This window comes from Aphelocoma coerulescens, chromosome 23 (assembly GCF_041296385.1).
Source record: "Aphelocoma coerulescens isolate FSJ_1873_10779 chromosome 23, UR_Acoe_1.0, whole genome shotgun sequence".
Classification (NCBI taxonomy): domain Eukaryota; kingdom Metazoa; phylum Chordata; class Aves; order Passeriformes; family Corvidae; genus Aphelocoma; species Aphelocoma coerulescens.
This window is the reverse complement of record NC_091036.1, coordinates 7,721,727-7,742,932: the sequence shown is the minus strand read 5'-3', so window position 1 is coordinate 7,742,932 and position 21,206 is coordinate 7,721,727. Positions and strand designations below refer to the sequence as shown.

Below are 21,206 nucleotides of genomic sequence, written 5' to 3'. Positions count from 1 at the left end.
GGCTGCCTTGGACGAGTGGGCTGCGTGTCCTTTCCACCACTGACGTCAGCTTCTCTCCCTTAATTCCCCCTCTGGGACCGAAGCAAGTGCAGGCGCTGCCAGCTCGGATCAGCGTTAACAGCCTGCTCTCCCAGTGTGTGGCAGCGCTCCGCCGTGCCAATGTCACCCCCGACTCGCGCTGCTGTCCCTGGCCAAGCAGCCATGGGAGGTGGGAGAGCACTACCCTCTTCCAGCATCCTGGGAAAGGCCCAGTGCCAGCAGAGAGTCCCTGTTCCTCGCACGTAGGTGTGTGCTGAGATGGCAGCTCAGCCCCTCAGAAATGGCTGACTCCTCTCTCTCGCTCTCTTGCTGCCTGGTGGGTTTTTTTCTCTCCTCCTCCCTGCCTTTGCTGTTGCCTACGCGGTTGTGTGGGGAAGGCAATCGGCTCCCGTGCTGCGGATGGCTTTATCTGTAACTCTTCCATCTGCTCACAGCAGCTCACAAATAACCACGGGGTGCCAGAGGAATTATGTTATTTGGAGCTCAAGTTTCTGCAGTCTGGCAGGGCAGCAGCTCTGCGCCGGGCTCAGCCGCTCTGCAAAGGCCAGCGCCGGCATGGCCAGGGCTTAAGGCAGGAGCTGGGGATGTGGCCAGGGCCGAATTACTCTCCTCATCCAGTTAGACAAAGCGCCAGCCCTGAGCCAGCATGGAAGCCTGGTCCTCTGGGAGCTTCCTGTGGAGAGCAGAGGGTCCTGCTGGCCCCGGGTCCCTGCACAGCCGTGGGCTCATGGCAGGAAGCCGCCTTCTGCATCACGTGTGGCAGCAGGGATAAAATGAGCAGCTGCTGACCCCCTCTCCTTGCACTTTGCTGTTTCCCACCAAGCATAGCCCTCTCGGACAGACTTCCCTCCCTGGGAAGCACCATCCGATGCCTGCAGAGCCATGGCTGTGGTGGTGGCCGAGGATGATGCTCGAGGCCGAGCTGTGCTGGGAAATGCCTCCCGCTGCCTCCGGCATTTGGTAAAACACTTACAGCAGGGCCGTGTTTTCTTCATTTCCTGCCTGCTCCCGCTTCCAAGGAAACAAAATCCCCCAAGCCAGGGCTGAGGTTTCTCATTTAAATGTAACCCAGGCCCATAACTGAAACTGCCAGCCCTCCCCATGGCCCAGCGGCCCCAGGGTGGTGCAGGGGCTATGTCAGGACTCACGGTCCCATCACGGGCACTCCAGTAAGGCACTGAGAGCAGAGACCCATCCCTGGGATGGGGTGTGGGGAAGGGCAGCTCTTGGCTGTGCCCCAGGCAGGGCACTTGGGCTTCATGGTGCCAAGGGGAGGGTTTGGGTAGAAGCAACCTCCTTCCCTCCTCCCATCTGGCAAAATCCTGGTGGTTTTGGCACCAGGGCTGTAGCAGGGGCTCCAGAGCAGGTGGTTTGGGACCAGCCCTGGCTCTGCTGTGGGTGCTGCCAGCTCTCTCACCTGCATGATGGCCAAGGGCAAGTGCTTGGAGCCATATCTGGGCCCCGCTGCTGCCAGCAGGACCAGAGCTGCCCACACTGGAGAAGGGGAGCAAACCCAACCCGCCCCCCCTGCCTGCACTGCAGCGCAGGCAGGGCTTGGAGGCAAGAGCTGCCTGTGTTTGCGGCATCTGCTGAGAGCCTGGGAAGGGCTGGCCCTGCCAGATGTGCAAGCACAGCTGGGGTGAGGCCGTGCCCACGTCTCTTAGCTCATATTTTAACCCCAAAGTTGGGCTGTTGGTCCCTGCAAGCCTCTCCTGCACATCCCTGGCGTGGGGGTGGCTGCTCAGCACTCTGGCACCTTCTTGGATGGATTTGACTCTTTTTTATAGCTTCACTTTTTGCATCTTTTCCACCAAAAAAGGGAGCAGGCTGAGCCCTGCTGTATCTCCCCGCCCGGTGCCTCCTGCTCCATCATCCCCCAAAGGTCTGGAGCAGCCGGGAATGTCTCTGGACTCATTGGAGTGCTGGGAGAGCAACCAGCCCTGGCAGGATCAGGGTCGTGGCTTCCTCCAGCCCGTAAGCTTCCCTCATCCATCCTGGCAGCAGGGAACTGGACACAGGTAGGAGCCAAAGGGTGCATTTCCCAGCCGGGAAGGGGGCACACGGAGCAGCCACACGTGGTGGCAGCAGGGGACGGGGCTGTGAGGGTGACATTCTTGGGGTGGTGGGGACAAGGATTCAGTGAGGGCTCGGCTCCCACAGCTCCCAAATTGCTGCTCTTGGGGAAATGCCTTGGCCTGAGTTATGATAGCTTTTGATGCCATGCTGTCACTGTGGGTCACCGCAGCTCCTGAGCCCTCTGCATGCCCCGATCAATCTGGGAAGCTCCAGCACAGCCCTGCCAGGAGCTGGGAAGGGAGGGCTGCAGCCCTGTGCCCACCCCCACCGCCGGCCGTGGTGGGTGGGAGCCTGAGGAGGGGTTCCAGCAAACCTGAACGGTGCTGCCTTTGTGCCCTGCACACCCTGGTGTGTCACTCTGTCCCCAGGGGAAGTGACAGGGACCCCAGGGAGTGGGAGGAACTGGAGGGGCTTGCACACCGTGAAGCTCCCTCTGAAGACATCAGCAGGGGAGGCACGAGGGAGAGAAAAGCTATTTCAGCTGCCATGTGATGTTGACATAAGAATCACCAGGTAAAAACTGCCCCTGAATACAGCAGAGCTGGGAATTACAGGATTTTTCACTGCTGGGGGAGGTAGGCTCGGGAATTATCTCCTGGCTGAGGGTGCTCAGCTGAGCCCTGGGGTACAAGGAACACCTCCAACCTCTGGCTTAACCTCAGCGGAGACAAGGGGAGCCCGAAAGTCCCCATCCCCGGTGCCGAGCTCAGCCCTGGGAGAGCAGGAGACGATCTGTGGGTCCTTCAGCCCCCCCCCCAGCCCCATCTCCCCTCATCACTTGCTAACGCAGCCCCTTGCCAGCGCTCAGCCGAGGGAAATCTTCATTTCCTCTGCAATAAACAGCCCCAGCCCCCGGGGCTGCCACCAGGTCCCCGAGCCCAAGGTGAAGCGGAGCCCCGGGGGCCGCGCACATCCCCCTGCACCGAGCCGGCCCCCGGCGGCTTCTCAGCCCCGGGCTCTGCCACATCCCGGCGCGTCTGCGGATGCACAAATGCCTGTGAGAAACCTGCTGCTCCCTGACCGGGGCGGGCAGGGGCACGGGGGGCTCTGGGGGCGCAGAGGCTGCTACCGGAGGGTCTGCTGCCCTAATTAGCTCTGCCATCATTAAGCCCGCCTTCCGTGCGACCAGCAGGCAGCTGGGGCAGCAGGGATGGGTGTCCCAGATCCTGTGTGAGCGGCGACTTTCGGAGCATGGGAATCTCAGTGTGGGGGTGCTGGGCACGGCCCCCCTGTGCCCCCTCCAACACGAGAGGGGCTTGGGGGCAGAGATACCATTCCTGCTGGATGGAGGGCCCAGGTCGCAACCCCTCGGATGGACGCCCACGGTGGGAATGAGTCCTCGCCATCCCTGGGTGGGGGAACATGTCAGATGTCACCAGGAGAGCTGGATGCAGCCCCTGTGCCTGCTGGGGCTGTGAGGATGAGGATGGTCAGGGGCCTCGGTGCTGCTCCCCCCGGGCCAGCTCCCGCTAACAGGATGTGATGGGTGGGGGAAGCACTGTCACTCGGCATCTCTTATCCGGGAGCAGGGAAACGGAGCAGGGGGACAGCCCTGATGGGACTCGGGGACCGCAGCCTTCTCTGCCCCCTCGGGAAACAACATCCCACCCCCTCCCCAGCATCAGACAGCCGCACCTCGTATCACAAATTAATTTATTCCCCTACCAGAGTTGTAAACAAGAAGCAGCCCCCCCACCCTGACCCTCTGAGAGGTCCCCATCCAGAGGGGTCCCTGTCCTGAGGGATCCCCAGCCCAGGGGATCCCCATCCCCAGGGTCCCCTTCACAAGGGGCCTTTCACATCCATCTCCCCAGCCCAGAAACATGCAAATCCAATCCCAGTGCAAAGAAAGGCTTTGGTGGGGGGAGCCCTGGGTGCCGTGAGGGGGGGTGGCAGCACACAGAGGACCCCAAAACTTGTGGGTTTGGGGGTGCAGAGCCTCCAGCAGCCCTCCCTCCTGAAGGCAGCGAGCACTAGAGGGCAGCAGGGCCCAGTGCTGGGCGGTGGGAGGGAGGCACAGAAATCAAATTAAATAATAATTTTAAAAACAATAAATAAATAAATGGATGGACGGCTGGGAGAAGGGGGAGGGGGGGTGAGTCCCTCCTCCTGTGGTAACAAGTCTCTCCTCCCCTTCCCCAAATGTATAAAATATATTTTGACTATCTGAGGTAAATAACGAGGTTGTAAAAAAAGCAAGAGGGGGACAAACGTTCCTGTTGCTGCCCCACCCTTAAAAAAATAAAGCATCGTAAACAGTTTTAAAGAAAATATGAGGATCACCCCCCTCTCTCACGCATAAATATAGATTATATTATGGATAAAAAATACATCTTTCTCTCTATTCAAAAAGTGGAAAAATAGAGGAAAAGAAGGGGTTGTGCCCAAAAAGGATTAGGCTGGGAAGAGCTGCTTGATTCCAAGAGCTCCTGCAACGTGCCTCTGGGAATGAGAAGAGGGAATCAAAGCAAATCCCCCGACTGCAATCGGTAAGTGAAAGAAGGGAGGGTGGGGGCACATCAGACGTCACTGGGGGAGCGGGAGCGGAAAGGCAGCGTGGAGGAAAAGCACCCGCAGCACACGGCCCACAGCACTTTCTGGATCTCCTGGTTCCTGAAGGCGTAGATGACGGGGTTGAGCATGGAGTTGTAGGTGGCGGGGAGCAGGGTGACGTAGGTGTAGAGGGCCGGGTAGCTGTAGTCCCCCAGCAGCCCGTACACGGCAAAGGGCAGCCAGCAGGACGCGAAGGTGCCCAGGATGACGGCCAGGGTGGCGATGCCCTTGCGGGTGGTGACGTAGTGGGCGCTGGCCAGGAGGTGCCTCTGGACGGCGATCTGGTGGGCATGCCGGCACACGATCCGACAGATCTGCACGTACAGCTGGAGCATCACCGCAAACACCGCGAAGAAGGAGACGGAGAGGATGACGAGATGGTTCTTGGTCAGCGGTCTGACGATGCTGCAGGCGGAGGGCTCCTTCAAGCAGTTCCAGCCCATGACGGGCAGCAGCCCGTAGCAGATGGAGGCTCCCCAGGTGAGGATCAACATGATGTAAGTCCTGGTGACCGTCCTCTCTGAGTAGTAGGTGAGGGCATTGTAGAGGGACAGGTAGCGGTCAATGGTGATGGTCAGCAGGCTGCTGACGCTGGCCGTGAAGGAGGTGACCAGGAGCCCCACAGTGAGCAAGCTGACCACTTCTGATGGGATGAAGTACACAAAGGCAAAGTGCAGGATCAACCCCAGACCTGCCAGGAGGTCGGCTGTGGCCAAGCTGCCGATCAGGAGGAACATTGGGGCACGGAAAGTCGGGGTGTAGAAGATCACCACCACCACAATGGCGTTCTCACAGGAGATGATGGTCCCCGAGATGGAGAGGACAACGTCCCACGGGTTCAAGGCGAGGGGCTGCACCACAGACTCCAGATCCAAGGAGCTGCCACTGCCATTCCTGGCTGAGAACCAGCCTTGCTGGCCTTCGCTGGAGTTGGGGGACTCTTTCTCCATCATGATGGCGGAGGGTGACCTGCAAGAGCAGCCCCCTCAGTGCCCGCTGTCCACGAGCTGCCCCTGTGCTACCCAGATGGGACAGCACTGCCTCCCCCCAAAAGTTGTCTTCAGGAGGGTGGGCAGAGCAGTGTGTGTTGAGGGGGTGCTCACTGTTTACTCTAAGGGGATTTTTCTGGATGAGATGGTTCAGTTTTAAAATAAATAGGTGAATAAAGGGGAGGGAACACACACACACACTCAACACCCCTGCTCTTGCCTGCCTTAGCTGCTGGGGGTTGGGCACTGCATGATTTTGATGGATAAATCCAGGAGAGCAGGACTGCCAGGGGAAAACACCCTCCTCCGCGAGGACTTCGGGGCCAAACTGAGGGGATCCCAAGCAGCAGGTAAAGGGGGTGACCCTGCCCCCCCGATCAGCACCCCAGCGGGAACGGACACCCTCCCATCCCCACCATGGCATCCCTTCTTACCGCGGGGGTCTACCCCTCCCCGGGCGGGCAGCAAAGTCCCTGGACGGGCTTTGGGGGGGCACGGCCGCCCCTCGCCACCCTCCCCATAGCGCGGCGCTCTGCCAGAGCGGGGTCCCCCCTCCGCCGGTGCCCCCCCGGTGCCGGGCACTCACCTGCCGGGATGCTGGGCCCGGGCTGCGCTGGGCTGCCCGGCTGGGGCCCCGCTGCCATGGGCGCCGCCGAGTTATAGTGACCGAGCGGGGCCGGGGGGGCCCGGGGGGCTCGGGGGTGACTCACGGCCCCCCCAGCCCCGCTCGCCCCGCTGTGACGTCAATGGCGCGCCGGAGCCAATCAGCGCCCGGGCGGGCAGCGCGGGAGCGCGCGCGCCGCATAGTAATCGCAGCTCATTCATAAAAAACAGCCCCCCCACGCCCCGGCCCACGCCCGCTGCACGCCCCCCCCCCAAACTCCCACGGCACCCGTGGGACCCCCCCACGAGCCCGGGTCACCGCCGTGCTGCAAGGGAGGGAAGCCTGTATTGACTCGCCCCCTCTCCCCGCAATGCGGAGGTTTGGGGGCTCCGCTGTGGAGGGGGCGGCCCGGGGTTTGGGGGGGATGTGGGGTGGTCGAGGGGGTTCTCTCCTGGCCCCGCACAGCCGGGGTGCCCAGCCCCCTCCCCTCTCCCGGTGGGTCCCCGCGGCCCGCCTTTCCCACGCGGGGCTGAATAATTAATGGACAGGAGAAGCGGGAAAGCCGGGCCAGGGGAGCTGCGGGAAGGGCTGGCGGGGAGCCCTCCCCCCGAGAGGAGGAGGAGAGGAGGAAGGAGAAGCCTGAGCTCCTCGAGACTCTTCCCCGCGCAGGTTCCTCGAAGCCCAGCGCGTTTCCCCGGTGATCTGTTCCCGCCGAGGAGAGAGGGGGTCTGCCGGGACCCCCGCGGGAATCGGGAGCCTCCGGTGGTCCCGGGCACGGCTGCGGCCGCCCCCTCGGAGCCCGGGCAGGGACCGGGGCCTCGGCCCGGCCCGGCTCGTTTCGGTTCGGCCCAGCCTGACTGGCCCCAGCCCCGGGGGGACGGACCCACCGCAGGCCCGGGAGGGGTCGAAGTGTCCCGGGCACGGGGCTGGGGCGGGGAGTGCGCGGGGAGAGCGGGCAGTGCGTGTGCGGTGAGTGCGGTGCGTGCAGGGTGTGCGGGGTGTGCAGAGTTCGAAGGGTGCGCGGGGTCTGCTGTGCACAGGCGGGTGCGGTCACACGGTGCGGGCAGGTGTGTGCAGGGTGTGCAGGTGTGTGCAGGTGTGTACAGGTGTGTACAGGGTGTGCAGGTGTGTACAGGTGTGTGCAGGTGTGTACAGGGTGTGCAGGGTGTACAAGGTGTACAGGGTGCGCAGGTGTGCAGGTGTGCGGGGTGTGTGCAGTGTGTGCAAGTGTGTGCAGCTGTGCACAGGTGTGTGCAGGCGTACAGGTGTGTGCAGCTGTGCACAGGGGGTACCGTGTGTACAGCCCGTGCAGCCGCGGGTTTCCCACGGCCGGTGGGGGGTGTGTGTGTGATGGGGGGCGGTGGGGGTGATGCACCTCGTGAGAGACCCCCACACCCCCGGGCCGGGCCTGCCGGGGCGGGGCCGGGCGGGGCGGGATAAGGCGGGGCCGCCCCCCCCCGCCCCCACCGGCGCCGGGGCCGCCTCCCGCGGGCGCGCATCTGCTCCGCTCCGCTCTCCCGGGAGATCCGTGGACACACCTCTCGCTGGGACCGTGCCGAGCCTGGCCGAGCCGAGCCGGGCCGGGCCATGGCCCCGCCGGGTCCCGGGGCGCTGCGCTGCGCGCTCCTGTGCGCGCTGCTCTGCGCGCAGGGACCCGCTCCCGCCCGCGCAGGTACGGCCGGAGGGCGCGGGGGGGAACTCGGGGCTTTGCAGCTTTGGGGCAGCTGAACTTTTCTTTGGGGGGGATTGTTTTTTTCCAGAGGTTCCCCTCGCCCCCACGGGACTCCGTCCCCCGGCCTTGGTTTGGAGGAGAGGGACCTCTGCTCCTGCTCCCAGCCGTGCTCCGGGGGACTGGGACTCCCAAGGGCCAGGGGGATGCGCTGGGCTGCAGCGGGATAAGCGGCGTGTAGGGTCCAAGCTCCTCCCCAAAAAGTGTGGGGGTCTCGTGGGCCGTGGTGGGGAGAGGGGAACGGAGCCGTCACCTCCTTCCGGAGGTGCTGCAACTCCGGGCATTAATTATGCAAACCCCAAGCTTCCTTCTGCTCCCCCTCTCCCATCCCCCTGCTGCTGCCGGGAGACATTTCCACCCTGACTTATCCCAGCGGGACCCACGCGTGTTCCCAGAGCACCCCTGGGAATGGGGCTGCCCTCAGCCGGCCCCGCTGCCCCCCTTTATTCCCTCTCCTTCCCCACACCTGACGGCAGGAGCGCGAGTTGACAACGTTGGGCTCAAACGTCTGTTCCTGCGCCTGCCACGATAAAAATAAATTATAAACCTGCCTAAACCCTTACGAACAAAGTCCTACTTTCCCATTGGCTCCCGGCAGGTCTCCAAATGCTGGAAGGGGGGATCCAGCGGCGTGCCCACCTCCTCCCTCCGTAGCCATGGCAATGGGGCCGCAGCATCTCTGCTTCCTGCCTTGCGCCACCAGTTGCCCCTTGGCTTTTCCTGGGAAAGAAGGAAAGGGGCTTTTCGATCAGCCGCGCACGGTTTTTAGGGAACCCTAAAAGCTGGGGGGCTACAACTGGTCGCTCCAAAGGGAGGTGCTGTGGTGGGAAGCGCTGCCGGCAGGGATGCCTTGTGCTTGTTCCGTCCCCTGGGGAGCCAACCCTGGGAAATGCCCAACACCCTCCTGCGAGCCCTGGGGGGAGGGTTCGCCCCTGAGAGCCTGGAAACACATCCAGGGTGGGGAATGGCTCCCGGCTCTTTCCTGGGATGGTGCAAACGCGGGCGTGGGACGCAGCGAGGTGCAGGCAGGGCCCGGCCGCAGCCCGTCGCAGCCTCCCTCGCCGACAGCCAGCGCTGTAAATTAATGATGAGCGTGTGTGGGGGAAGAGCAGCTCCGCAAACACCCGCGTGACTCACCGCCTCCCCGGGCCGGCCGCAACGGGGGTCCCGCGGTGTGGCCGGGGGGGCAGAGGGGCGACGCTGCTCAGGTAACCCTGACCAGGCTGGTGCTGCCACCTCATCTCATTTCCAATGAGATCTCCACCAAAAGATCTCTGGAGGGCTGGCGATGCTACAAACCCCCCCATCGGGATGGGACTGTGGGGTTTGGGGCTATGGGATGTGCCTTCATCCCTCCTGCTGCACCGTCAGAGTGGAGCTGGGGGTCCAGCCCTCCCCCACTGCCGGAGGGATGGGTGCTGGCCCTGCCCTCACCGCTTTTCCCTGGCCTTGGCAGGAGGCTGTGGCGAGCTGAGGTCCTGCGAGATGTGTACAGCCAGCAGCCATCCCCACAACGGCACCGACTGCATCTGGGTGGGCTGCAGGACCCCCGAGGAGCCAGGTGAGTGCTCGGCTGGGTGAGCACAGAGAGGGGCTCCCATCAGCCCTCCCCAGCCCCTGTCACTGGACCAGGGCCATGCTGGGATGGCGTCAGCACTCAGCACCCTTGGATGGCCGGTCCCAGCTGCTTTCATGGCTAAGGTCCATCTCAGCTGTTCACAAAGCCCCTCCCTGGGCCCCCACCCACAGACCCTCAGGTGGATGCCCACCCCTCAATGAAGCCTTCTCATCCCAAACCCTCAGGTGTCCAGGGATGCCTGGGCCTGAACACCACTGGCTGTGCTGGTTTGGGATCCTTGGGGAAACGGTGCCCCCTCTTCCCACAGGAACAGGGAGCTGCGTGCAGAGAGGGTCAGCAGTGCGGGAGACCTGTGCACTCTACAACACCAGCGCCCTGTGCCGAGGTAACCCCAGACCCCCAAATCCCCCCCCAGAACCTCTGACCTTCAGGACAGAGGTGCTGGTGCAGGTACCAGGGCCATGGGGATGAAATCCCACCACCAGGACAGGGACCTGGGGTGCAGGGGTGTGCAGCAATGTCCCCTGTCGCCCCTTTTACCCCCTTGCCTCTGTCCCTGCCTTCTCCAGCACTGAAGTCCCACACGGAAGAGCCTCCACAGTCCCACAGCAAGGAGCCAGTGACACACTCCACAAGTGAGTGGGTCTGGGGAGGGGTGGGAGGTGGTGGGATGGGGGTTCTGGATGCTCCAGGGATCGGGGACATGTCCCAACAAGGCACTTCCCTCCATATTTCACATCCCTTTGGGAGGGATGAGCAGAGCTGCCCTCAGGGTTGGATCATTGGATGTACCCCCTGTCCTGCGTCATAGCTCTGTCCCTGTCACCTCTCTCTGAGCCGGGCAATGCCCAGGTAGGGCTAGGGAACTCACAACACTCAGCAGCCCTCCAGGAACAAGCCCTGATTCCATCCTTGCTGGGAATTGCCACCTCCAGCCTGGCTGGGAGTGGAGAAGGAGCCTCTTCCAGGAGCGGGAACTGGAGAGCGCTGGGCTCATTACAGCGGGTAACCAGAGCCCGGAGCCTGCTGAATTATTGATCCCACTGGGATCTGTTTGCCACTGGCTCCTTTCCTGCAGCTCCAGCTGCTCTGGCATGGGAAGGGGCTGAGCCCATCCCAGCATCCACATATTGGTGGGAACATCCCAGCCCAAGCTGGGAGCTACCAGTCCTCCCTGTGCAGCCACTGGGATCCGCATGAACCCCAAATCCCCTCTTATACTGGTGGACGCATCTGTACCCAGGGATACCAACACACCCATAACTCCCCAAACCTCCTGTTTCCCCGGCCACCAGGGACCACCACCACCAGTGCCCCACTGACAGGCAGCCCCGACTTCCACCCACCCGGCTTCGACACAGCGAGTTTCATCGGGGGCATCGTGCTGGTGTTGTGCGTCCAGGCCGTCGCCTTCTTCATCATCAAGTTCATCAAGTCGAAGGACAGCACCTACCAAACACTGTAAGGGCCCTGCACTCCCACCGGAACCGGGATGGAGGGGGGGACCCGGGCCAAGCCCACCCTAAAGTCAAGACTGGGGTCACCCTGGGGTGTGTCCTGTCTCCGCTGTGTTGTGTCCCGTGGCTCTTTGTGCTGGTCCGTCCTCACCCTGCAGGGGACGATTTGGGAGGTGGAGGGGTCCATGTCCTCCTTCCTGTCCCCTTGCTGGTGCCTGGCTGTCCTGCCACCTGCCCTGTCTGTCAGTGGGTCCTGGCTCTGAGCCCGTGGGGAGCGGGAGGGCCCCGAATCTGTCCCTCAGAGCTGAGCCAAGGGTGCTCCATGCTGTCCCCGTGTCCCTGGGCTAGCTGTGTCTAACGTGGGGGGCCATGCCCCATCTCTCTTTCCTTCCACGCTGCCAGAGAGGACAACCAGTAGGTTCTGGGTGCCGGCGGCAGGGGGAGGGGGTGTCCCCCCGCAGCCACAGAGCTTCACCCTTCCTTCGCACCCCCCCGGGCCTCCCTCCCTCCTGGTTTGCATGACGAGTGTTTCCCAGCTGGTTTTGCCGTTTCCTGTGGGTTTCCTGTTAGGGATGGAAGGGAAGGGGTCCCCCCCGCCCCCTTTCCAGCACGGAGCCCCTCAGGGCTGTAGCCCCACACAGCCCCTTCTGACACCTGGGCGAGGGGTCCCCAGTGCCCCCAGCCTCACCACAGCGGGGTGCAGCCCCCTCACCCTGAGCATCCTCAACAGCACGGGAGCTGTGGGGCTCCCAGTCTGGCCCCAGTTTGACCCCAGCTCGCACCCAGCAGCCCCTTTCCCACTCTCGGCACCCCCTGCCCCATCGCCCCCCCACAGCCTTGAGGCTCATGGGGCTGGGGGATGCCCTCTTCCCCTCGTGGATTCTTGGGTGCTTTTTCCTCCAGCATTTTGGCCGGAGCACCCAGCCCTGCCCTGACACCCCCCCAGTCCCCCGTGCCCGCCGAGGAGCGGAGCCAGGGCCCTGCTGTGTCCTTTTGCTGTGCCTCTGTGTGCTCTGGGGGGGGCTGGGGGCTTCCCTCTCCCCCACCCTCTTTCTGTGTGCTGTTTTGGGGAGGGGGCTGCGTGTCGTGTGCTGTGGGGTGACACTTGTAGCTCGGGCTGCCCCCATTAAACTCTGGTGGTGGTGTCTGTGTTGTGTCCGGGGGGTTCCTGTGGCTGGGGAGGTGTACAGGATCCCTCCCCGCTGCAGGGGGAGTCCAGTGCAGTCCAACCCCTCCCCATGGTGTGGGTGGGCACTGGGACACCACCTGCACCCCCCTCCCTGGGGGCTGCGAGGGGCTGGGACCCACAGGGTGAAGCCCCCAGGACCTTTCCTGCCACATCTCCTTTCTGTCCCATGCACCAGGATCTGAGGGCCCCGCGCCTCCAGGCTGGGGGGGGACGCTGTCCCCGCCCTCCCCAGGTGAAGAGACCACCGCTGGTGTCACCCTGCCCGCGGCCGGACTGTCCCCCCGCGCAGGCCCCCCACAGCCGACTATGCAAAGCTGGGACACGGCCCCCAGGCCCGACCCCGTCCCTGTCCCCAGCGCGGGGCTGGGGATGCTCCGGGGTTTGCACCCTCTGGCTGCTCCCAGGGGATGCAGGGGGGCAGGGGGGGCCCATCCAGCCCCGAATTCCACCGTGGGCCCCCCACCCTGCGCTTGCCAGACACCCAGGGGACCCGTGGCCATGGGTGGCAGTGGGGGGGCCCTTTGCTGGCCCCAGCCCCACACCAGGCAGAGCCCGAGCTGGAACAGGGGGGACAGAAACCAATAAAGGATTTTCCTGTAATTCCTGGTGTCCGTGTCATTGTCACCCATCTCCTGTCACTCCGGAGCCCCAGCAGTGGGTGCTGTCCCGGGAGATTTTGGTTGCAAAAAAACCTTTGGGGATTTGGCTGTTCCTGCCCACAGGGTGATACTGGTGGGTGGCTCCAGTGACTCCAGTCTTCCCAGTGACCAGGGAACCACTGTGGGTCTCCCAGTGTGACAGGGCAGCCCAGTGTGGGGTATCCCAGTAAAAAAAGGGGCATCCTCGTAGAGGAATGACCCCCCCACCCAGGGCTGTGACAGGGCCACTGGAGCTCCGTGGCTGCCACCCCAGGGGCTGGGAGGACAGTGATGGAGGGCACAGCCGCACACTGGAAGCAGAGGGATGCAGCAGCTCCAGCCCCGCAGTGGAGGGAGAAGTCAGGGTGTGGTGGCCAGGGCAACAAACAGCCACCAGATGTGCCCTCAGCAATAAAAAGCTGCCAGATGTGCCCTCTGGTGCCACTTCATTGCTGCTGGAAGGGGAGGGCACAGACCCCCGCCCGCACAGTGATGTCTCCGTCCCTCAGGTCCCACAGGCCCACTGGCTCCAGCCGGTCCTTGGGGGGCTGGGGCTACGCCCGGGGGACCAGGTTGGTCCGCAGGGGCAGCAGCGCTTCCACCCAGTGCCCAGGCTGCTGCAGCAGCTGCTTCCACACCCCCTGCTCCTCCGCCGTCGAGTCCATCCAGCCCACGGGCAGCCCGTAGCTGCTCCCTGCAGAGAGACCACCCCGTCACCCTCGAGCTGTGACACCGGGGACACCCAGGGCACACCCTGAGCAGCTGGGGGTCCCTCCTCCTCACCAGTACCCAGGCTGAGCCGGATGCCGCCCAGCTGGTGCTTGGAGAAGGCTTCGTGGTGCCAGAGGGTGAACTCGGCACACGCCTCAGCCAAGTCCTTGGCCTGGAAGCCGTCGTACACCATGGTGTGGTTGAAGAGGGGGTTCAGGCTCCGCTTCACCACCCGTGTCTTCTGCCGGCTCGCCTTGCTGTCATCCGGCAGCACGTAGCTGGGGTGACACCGTGGTGAGGGGGGGCCTCCCAGCAGCCCCTCTGGGTGCCCCCGGGGTGTCACCCCCCCTTACCACTGCACGAAGGCATCCACGGTGCCGCTCTGCAGTGGGATGAGGCTCTGAGCATCCTTCACCCAGATGTGCAGCTCGCCCGTGGGTGGCATCCCCGCTCCTGTGGGCCAGAGGGGTCAGGACCGCCCTGCATGCCAGACTCCCCCAGCTGCCCACAGGCCCCTCTCACCTTCTGAGCCGGCAGGGATGAACTTCAGTGCCAGGTTGAGGTTGCCCCGGCTGGCAAGGCCATCTGAGGGGATGGGCATCTGTGGGGCATGGGGGCGTTACGGGGGCAGTGCATGAACAGGGGGCTGGGGAGGCAGGGAGCTCACCCGTGGCTGGAGACTGAACCACTCGGGGCGGGTGTTGGCCCAGTCCCAGGTGCCCAGCGCGACCTCCACCTCCCCCAGGAACAGGTTCCTGCCCAGGCTGTCGTGGTGCCACACGGAGAGGTTCAGGGTCCGGCCCTGCAGGTCCCTCTTCTCCAGCTTGTACTGGTGGGGAGGGGACACAGGCTGAGATTATCCACCCCCAGCCATCCGATCTGAACCACGGGGACCCTCCAAATCCACCCCTAAGCATGGCTAGAGACCTTGAGGGTCTCGTTGAAGACAGGATCCAAGCTCCTCTTCCTCACTGCGGTCTTGCGCTTGCTGCGGTTGGACTTGTCTGGCAGCAGGTAGGTCTTGATGTACCTGGGGCCAAAGAACGAGGTGGCTGCAGTGGGGGCAGGGTGGGCATCCCCTGGGCAGTGCCACCAGGGGCTGGGGCACTCACGGGTCCGAGCGCTGCTTCTTGGCTTCGGCCAGCTCCCGGCAGCGCAGGACGTGCACCTGCAGCTCCTTCTTGGCTGGGTCGTAGCGCAGGGAGAACTGGACACAGCCCCGCACGGCCACCCTGCCCAGCTCCCCCTCGCTGTACAGGCTCATCAGGCTCCCGCTCAGCTGTGGGGAGTGACACGGTCAGGGTGGGGTGGGGAGGTGACACCAGGGGGGCTGGGGAGGTGCCCCCCACCCACCCCGCCCCAGCCCCAGCCCCAGCCCAGTCACGCACCGTGGAGGAGCTGAGGCTGGACACGGAGGAGCTGGTGCTCAGCAGGCTCGGGCGGGTGTGGCCGTTCTGTGGGGACGCCGGGGCTGGGGGGGTCTGGTCTCTCGGGGGGGTCTCTGGTCTCTGGAAATGCAAAGAGGGGTCAGCACCGCTCCTCGGGCCCCCAGCCCCACTGAGGGCACCCAGCTCCCAGCAGTGTCTGGTGCTTGGGTACAGCCCATGCTGTGCTGGTTTGCTCAGTCTCCCCAGCCCCCAAAAACCCCATACAGCCCCCCCTCCAACCTTGTACAGACCCCTCCAGCCCCCCAAATTCATACAGCTCCTCCAACCCACCCAATCCTAGAGAGCCCCTCAACCCCATGGAGCCCCCTCAAGACCCTACAGCCCTATAAAGCCCCATACACCTCCCCTCAAACACCCCTTACAGCCCCCCCAGCCCCTACAGCCCCCCAGCCTCCCTCCCACCTGCCCAGCATCGTGGCTGCTGTGTGCAGAGCCCGGCTCCTCCTCATCCTCCTCCGTGCTGGATGAGCTGAAGGAGTTCCCACCTCCCGTGTCACCTGCAAGGACCAGGGGCGGGTGGGGGTCCCGACCCAGCAGGGGTGGGTAGGAAGGGGGGATCCCTCTTTTGGCCAGAGCAGTGGAACGGCCACAGTGGGGGGCCAGGAGGAGGCTGGTGATCAGAGCTGGGGGGCTCCAGCCCCCCAAATCTCCACAGCACAGGCCCCCCATCTCTGTTACCTGGCTGTGCCGGGCTGTCCTGCTCCTTCACCGGGATGTCACCCTGCAGCAGGGGCTGTGACATCGGGGTCCCCTCCACAGCCGGGGCAGGGGGGCTGGGCTGTGAGGGACAGGGTGAGAACAGGGACCCCGGGCACCCCCTCCTCCCCCACCTGCTACCCCCAGCCCAGTTCCCCTCTGCTCCTGGGGATACGGTGAGGGATGACCCACGGGACACCCCGTGGGACATTTTGTGGGACATTTCCCATCACTCCTTAGGGTTCAGGATCACTCCAAGTGCAGCACAACCTTGGGATGGCACTGGGGGTGCTGCAGGGTGATCCCCACCCATCACCAGGGTGTCAGACACTGCTCAACCCCACACCAGGGACCCACCTGGAGCTCAGGGGCCTCCTGCATGTCTGTGGGGGAGCTGTGGGAAGAGATCACCGTTAGTTTGGTCTGGATGGTGGACAGCCAAACACTGGGACAGTGGGAGACACTGGGATGGGGGGAGACACTGGGATAACAGACAGATGGACACTGGGATGGTGGACAGATTGTGCAAAACCAGACCCTGGAATGATGGGCAGGCACTGGCCCTGGCTGCACCATCCCCTTCGCCACAGGTGCTGTTCCCCTCCAGCCCCCTTGTGCCACCCCAGTGGGTACCAGTGAGATGCCACCAGCCCTGGGGCACCTATGGGATGCCACCCTCTCCTCCCTCACCTCTCCTCCGTGTCCAGTACACCATCCTCATCCTCCTTCTCCTCTGCCAGCGGCTCATCAATGGCCTCCAGCTCGCCCAGGCTGGGGCCACGTTCCAGGTTCCCCGTTCCTGGGGACATCGGGGAGCTCAGGGGCCCAAGCCCTGGCCCCCATTTCCCTGTCCCCCCATGCCCCATCCCTCACCTACCCCGGGGCTGCCTCCTGCGGCGGATGGAGGCTCGGACGAGGTCGGAGCCCAGCGGGTGTCGGTGGCGCTGGGCCCGGGCGTCGCAGAACCAGTCCCCGGTGAGGCTCCGCAGCCGTGCCGGGTCCGACACCGACTTGCGGAGTTTACTGGGGGCAGGAGGCTGACATTGGGACCCCTGTGCCACTGCCCCAGAGCCTTCCCAATCCATGGAGCTGCCCCAACAGGGTCTGGGGGACACCAGCCACGCCCCCCCCCAGGGGGTTTGAGACCCTCGATGCTGGTGTAACAAACCGGGGGCTTCATCCTGGCTGAGCTCAGTGGGTGACCCCATCGCAGGTGAAAAGGGGACCCTCAGCCTGGCTGCTCTGTCCCCAAGGGGTGATGGACCCCCAGCTGGCTGCTCCTGGAGGGTCCACGCTGTCCCTAATGGTGGCGCCGAGCAGGGACCCCCAGCCCACCTGATGCGTCCCTCCTCCCGCCGGCGGAGCTGCCAGTCCCGGCGCAGCACCTCGGCGATGCAGCTCCGCTCCTCCTCCGTCAGGAAGCTCAGGTCCAGCAGCGCCTCGGGCTCCAGCGCCATGGCGGGGTGCGGGGACAGCGCGGGGACACGGCGAGGGGCTGGCCCGGGCGGGGGCACGGACACGGAGTGCTCAGCGTGCCGGGTGTGCACCAGCGATGCCAACATCTGGAGAGGCACCTCGGGGCCGCTGTGGAGGACCCCCCCCGGTCATCCTGCTGAAAGGACAAGGGGGAGGGGCTCAGCCCACACCCCCACTCTAAACACCCTAAACACCCCTGCCACCCCCACCGGCGACAAGCGAGGAGCGGGGCGATGCCGAGGGTGCCCAGAGAAGGGCACAGGCAGCCCGAGGGCGGGCTCGGGGCACTGTGGCGCTCCTCCGGCTGCCGGCTCCGTGCCAGGCCAGCCCTGCCCGCGGCCCGTGTTTGCCCAGCGTGTTTGCTCAGGACTGGCCCTGCCCCTGCCCGCTTTCCCAGGGATTCACCGGGTGCCAGCGCACAGGGACAGATGGCAGAAGGGGGCTTGGCTGCCCCCAGGATGGGCTGAGACCGAACCGGGCTGAGACCGTTCTCAGATCATCACATCTCCCGGGGGGTTTTGCCCCATGCCCGGCGTTGCCTCACCACGGCCCTTCCTGTTCCCGCTGTTGGGAAAGCGCTGCCTGCTGTCACCGAGGGCAGGAAATTGCAGCAGCCGTGGGGCAGGATCAGCCTGAACCCCCCCGAGCAGCTCCCGGGCACCCCCAGGCTCCTGAGCACCCACAGAACCACGTCCTGGCACGGCTGGGGGGTCCCACCTCCACCAGTGGCCCTGTCCCCAGCCCCAAAGATGACTCTGACCCCGCCCCATGGGTGGCCCTGTCCCAGCCTGTCCCCAGCCCCTCGGAGGGTCCGATCCCTTCCCCACAGGTGCCCCTGCCCCAGCGCCGGGGGGTGTCAGACACCCCGCAGGGTTGGGGACCCCAGCCCAGGACCTGAGCACGAGAAGGGCACCTTCTGCTGCCAACCCCAGCACAGCCCGCCCCAAACCAGCCCCAGGGAACCCCCCCATCGCACACAGAGGAACCCCAACACCGCCTGGCCCCCTCGGGCGAACCTGTGACACCCACCGGCCCCCTGCCCCCGACATCGGTCTGGGGGACGGTCTCGGGGGACACGAACGGGCTCTTCCCGGGGCTGGAGGGGTCTCGGGGGACACGAACGGGCTCTCCCTGGGGCTGGGGGGGTCTCGAGGGACACGAACCGGCTCTCACCGGGGCTGGGGTGATGCTGCCGCTGTCTCCCCGCCGCAGCCGCTCGTATCCTGTTTACTGCCGGCACACGGGGGGGGTCCCCCCACCCCGGAACAGAGCCACCACCTAAAAATGTCACCTAGGCCTGAGCCAGGCGCTGCTGTGGTGCCCAGTTCCCCGTGGGGACCCCAAAACCGAACCGTGAAGAAGCACCACAGCCCCGCCAGTGCGCAATGGGGTGCTGGGCACCCGGCCCCCCACCCTGCACGGGGGACCAGTCAAACCAGTTAAACCTCCCCAGCAAGCCACAGCTGGGGGGGTGCACGTCCCCCTTTTTTCATTGCAGGCAGCCCGACAAGACAGAGGGGGGGTCCGGACGGCGTGAAGCACCCCCCACACCCCTCCCTAAAATGTACCCACGCCCAGCCCCTCCTGGGTGACCCCCACAGCCCCCCCAGGACTGGCAGATCCCAGTCGCCTCCAGCACAGCCCAGGCTTGCCGGACACCCGGCACGCCCTCGCCTCCTCCTAGCACCAGGGACCCCATTCACGGGGGCCTCAGACCCCCGCCAGCCCCAGGCCTCTGTCACAGCGTGAGGACAAGAAAAATCACCTCTCAAACGCGTGACCCGGAGCCCCCAGCCCGCCCTTCTCACCGGGCAGCAGAGCGGGGCGGGTGTGCAGCCCCTCAAGTGGGGCGAGAGGAGCCAGACCACACCCCCCCCGCGGTGCCGGTGCAGCCCCCCCGCAGTGGGTTCAGCCCCACGCCCCCCCTTACCTGTCCAGGTGAGGGGTCTCGGTGGCTCGTCGCCCTCCAGCACCCCACGGGACCCTCGAGGGTGCGCGGTGCCCCCGCTCCCCACCCCTGGCTCGGTGCTGTGGCCGGGGTGACTCAACCGCAGCCCTGCGAGCGCCTCCGCGCCCGGCGGCACGAAAGCAGGGACTGGAGCCAGAAGCACCCGCCGGACGGGACTGAACTGGGCTGAACTGGGCTGAACTGGGCTGAACTGGGAGGCGTCAGGCGCCTGGGAAGGGGTGGCGCAGCGGGGATGCGCCCCGGGACAGGGTGACCCCAAGCGTGGTGGAGACTGGAAGCCAAGGACGTGGGAAAGGGGATGGGTGGGAGATGTCCCACCCTGGTGTCACACGGGGGGGGGCTGGGGGCAGGATGTGGTTCTGGGGTTCCTGGGAGAGCGCCTGGGCTGCACTGGGGGAACTGGGGGGACTGGTGTGTGCTGGGCATGGGGGGAGCAGTGCCTCTGCCCCCCTGCAGCACCCTGAAGCCCCCACCCCAAAAGCCCAGTGTGGAGCAGCATCAGCTCCCTGGGGCTTTGCAGGACCCCCATCCCCAGGGTGTCCTCGGCTCCATGGCTCCCATCCCATAATGCATTCCCAGCCTACGACTGCTTTCCCACGGGATGGCCCCAGCCCTCTCCTCACCCCATGGCTCCCCCCAGCCCCAGATTCCCTATCCCATGGATATGTCCAGCCCCACAACCCCCATCCTGCTGGGGACAATCCCATCCGGCTCTGAATGGCCGGGGGTCCTGACCCTCCAGGACCATCCTGGGTGCTCAGCCCCACACAGGAGTGGGCCAGCAGTGCCAGTGCAGGGATAAATCCTGGGCAGGAGCACCTCTCTCTGGCACAGCGGGACCTGTGCCTCAGTTTCCCTCGATGCCAGAGGGAGAGCAGCTGGCTGGGGGTGGGGGTCAGGCTCCCCCCAGCTTTAATGCGAGATGGCAGCACTTACTGAGCACAAGACTGCAAGAAAAGGGGATTATTTTTAGCCTGGTTTCTCAGGAAATGAGACTTCAGCAGTGGCTTCGTGTGTCTGTCTGTGGGCCACCCTCCTCTTCTTCCCCTTGCAGGGCGCTCGCTGCTCAGCTCTGGTGGGGGGTCCCAAGGGAATGGGAGCCTTGCAATGGGTGTCCTGGGAATGCAGCCAGGTCTCTGCAGGGGAACAACGACATGAGGACAGTTGTGTCCCCACAGGGCTTCTTGTGGGCTGGGGGCTCAGCCCTGGGTCACCCCGGGTGGGCACCAAGCCTTTTCTGGGCATCCTGCACCCTTTGTTCCTGCAACATCCAGAGTGAGAAACATTTCTGGGATGGAGAAGGAAGTGGGGAGAAGTGGGACACATTCTGCAGTGTCCCACGCCATCCTTGGTGACCCAGAGGTGCAGCAAGTTTGCCGGGTCTCAGCCACAGCCGGTGCCTCGGGTGGTGGGGACGGAGGCTGCAGCAACCCAGTGACAGCGAGTGGCACCCAGGAACACCCTGGCCACCAGCACACCTGAGCCAGGTGCCGGGCCAGCCCTCGGGGATGGTTTTCCTTGCAGCCAGGCACAGAGCAGGTTCTGGCTCATTTCGGTGCCGCGTGGGCAGCCCTGAGCCAGCGCTGGCGAGGAGCGAGTCCCGGCCTGCTCCCAGCCCTCTGCCCCCTCCAGGACTTGTTCCTCGGGAGATGCAGGCAAGTCTGGTTCTCCTGGAGGAAAACTGAGGCAGGAGCACGAGCTGGCGCACAGGCAGAGCCCCACCAGTGGATTTGGGAGCAGTGGGGAAGCCCTTGCAGCACAGCACCCCAGCTTTTACACTGCTACATGTCCCCCCAAAGCCTTGTGGCCACCTGGCCCCATTCCTCTCCTGGGATCTCAGCTCCCCGTGCCCTCTGCCCTCCCAAAGCCTTTGATGTGACACTCAAGCGCTCCCCAGACACACAGGAACGGCGCCAGATCCCCCAGGGACAGACCCCAGCTCCCACAGGGATGGACCCCATCTCTCATGGTGCCAGACTCCAGCTCCCAGGGCCTGGGGGACCCTTTGTCTGCACTTTTAATTCTTTATTTCAAATCCCCACACCAGAGCAGG

The 21,206-nt window shown here is 64.7% G+C and overlaps 3 protein-coding genes across 12 annotated transcripts; 1 reads left to right on the top strand and 2 right to left on the bottom strand.

Annotated features, from left to right (window-relative positions):
- Positions 1 to 4,634: 4,634 nt before the first annotated feature.
- Positions 4,635 to 5,621, bottom strand: GPR3 (G protein-coupled receptor 3). The gene has a single exon (XM_068994381.1). It carries the CDS (start codon positions 5,619 to 5,621, stop codon positions 4,635 to 4,637), a length of 987 nt encoding a protein of 328 aa, XP_068850482.1.
- Positions 5,622 to 7,811: 2,190 nt separating this feature from the next.
- Positions 7,812 to 12,780, top strand: CD164L2 (CD164 molecule like 2). The gene is made up of 6 exons (XM_068994383.1): positions 7,812 to 7,933; positions 9,447 to 9,551; positions 9,877 to 9,954; positions 10,139 to 10,204; positions 10,865 to 11,030; positions 12,391 to 12,780. Exons 1-6 carry the CDS (start codon positions 7,849 to 7,851, stop codon positions 12,395 to 12,397), a joined length of 507 nt encoding a protein of 168 aa, XP_068850484.1. The 5' UTR covers positions 7,812 to 7,848; the 3' UTR covers positions 12,398 to 12,780.
- Positions 12,781 to 12,793: 13 nt separating this feature from the next.
- On the bottom strand, positions 12,794 to 19,273 carry SYTL1 (synaptotagmin like 1). 10 transcript variants are annotated; one of them, XM_068994380.1, is made up of 16 exons: positions 19,115 to 19,273; positions 18,358 to 18,462; positions 17,044 to 17,292; positions 16,586 to 16,731; positions 16,399 to 16,507; positions 16,066 to 16,102; positions 15,691 to 15,790; positions 15,415 to 15,509; positions 14,953 to 15,072; positions 14,677 to 14,843; positions 14,492 to 14,594; positions 14,232 to 14,393; positions 14,087 to 14,165; positions 13,918 to 14,017; positions 13,637 to 13,842; positions 13,323 to 13,547 (listed from the first exon to the last, which is right to left on the bottom strand). In XM_068994380.1, exons 3-16 carry the CDS (start codon positions 17,268 to 17,270, stop codon positions 13,408 to 13,410), a joined length of 1,791 nt encoding a protein of 596 aa, XP_068850481.1. In that variant the 5' UTR covers positions 17,271 to 17,292; positions 18,358 to 18,462; positions 19,115 to 19,273; the 3' UTR covers positions 13,323 to 13,407. The 10 variants fall into 10 exon arrangements, with proteins under 10 accessions (XP_068850479.1, XP_068850481.1, XP_068850477.1 ...); XM_068994376.1 differs by lacking the exon at positions 18,358 to 18,462 and having other exon boundaries at positions 19,115 to 19,173; XM_068994374.1 differs by lacking the exon at positions 18,358 to 18,462 and having other exon boundaries at positions 17,044 to 17,320; positions 19,115 to 19,157.
- Positions 19,274 to 21,206: the final 1,933 nt, after the last annotated feature.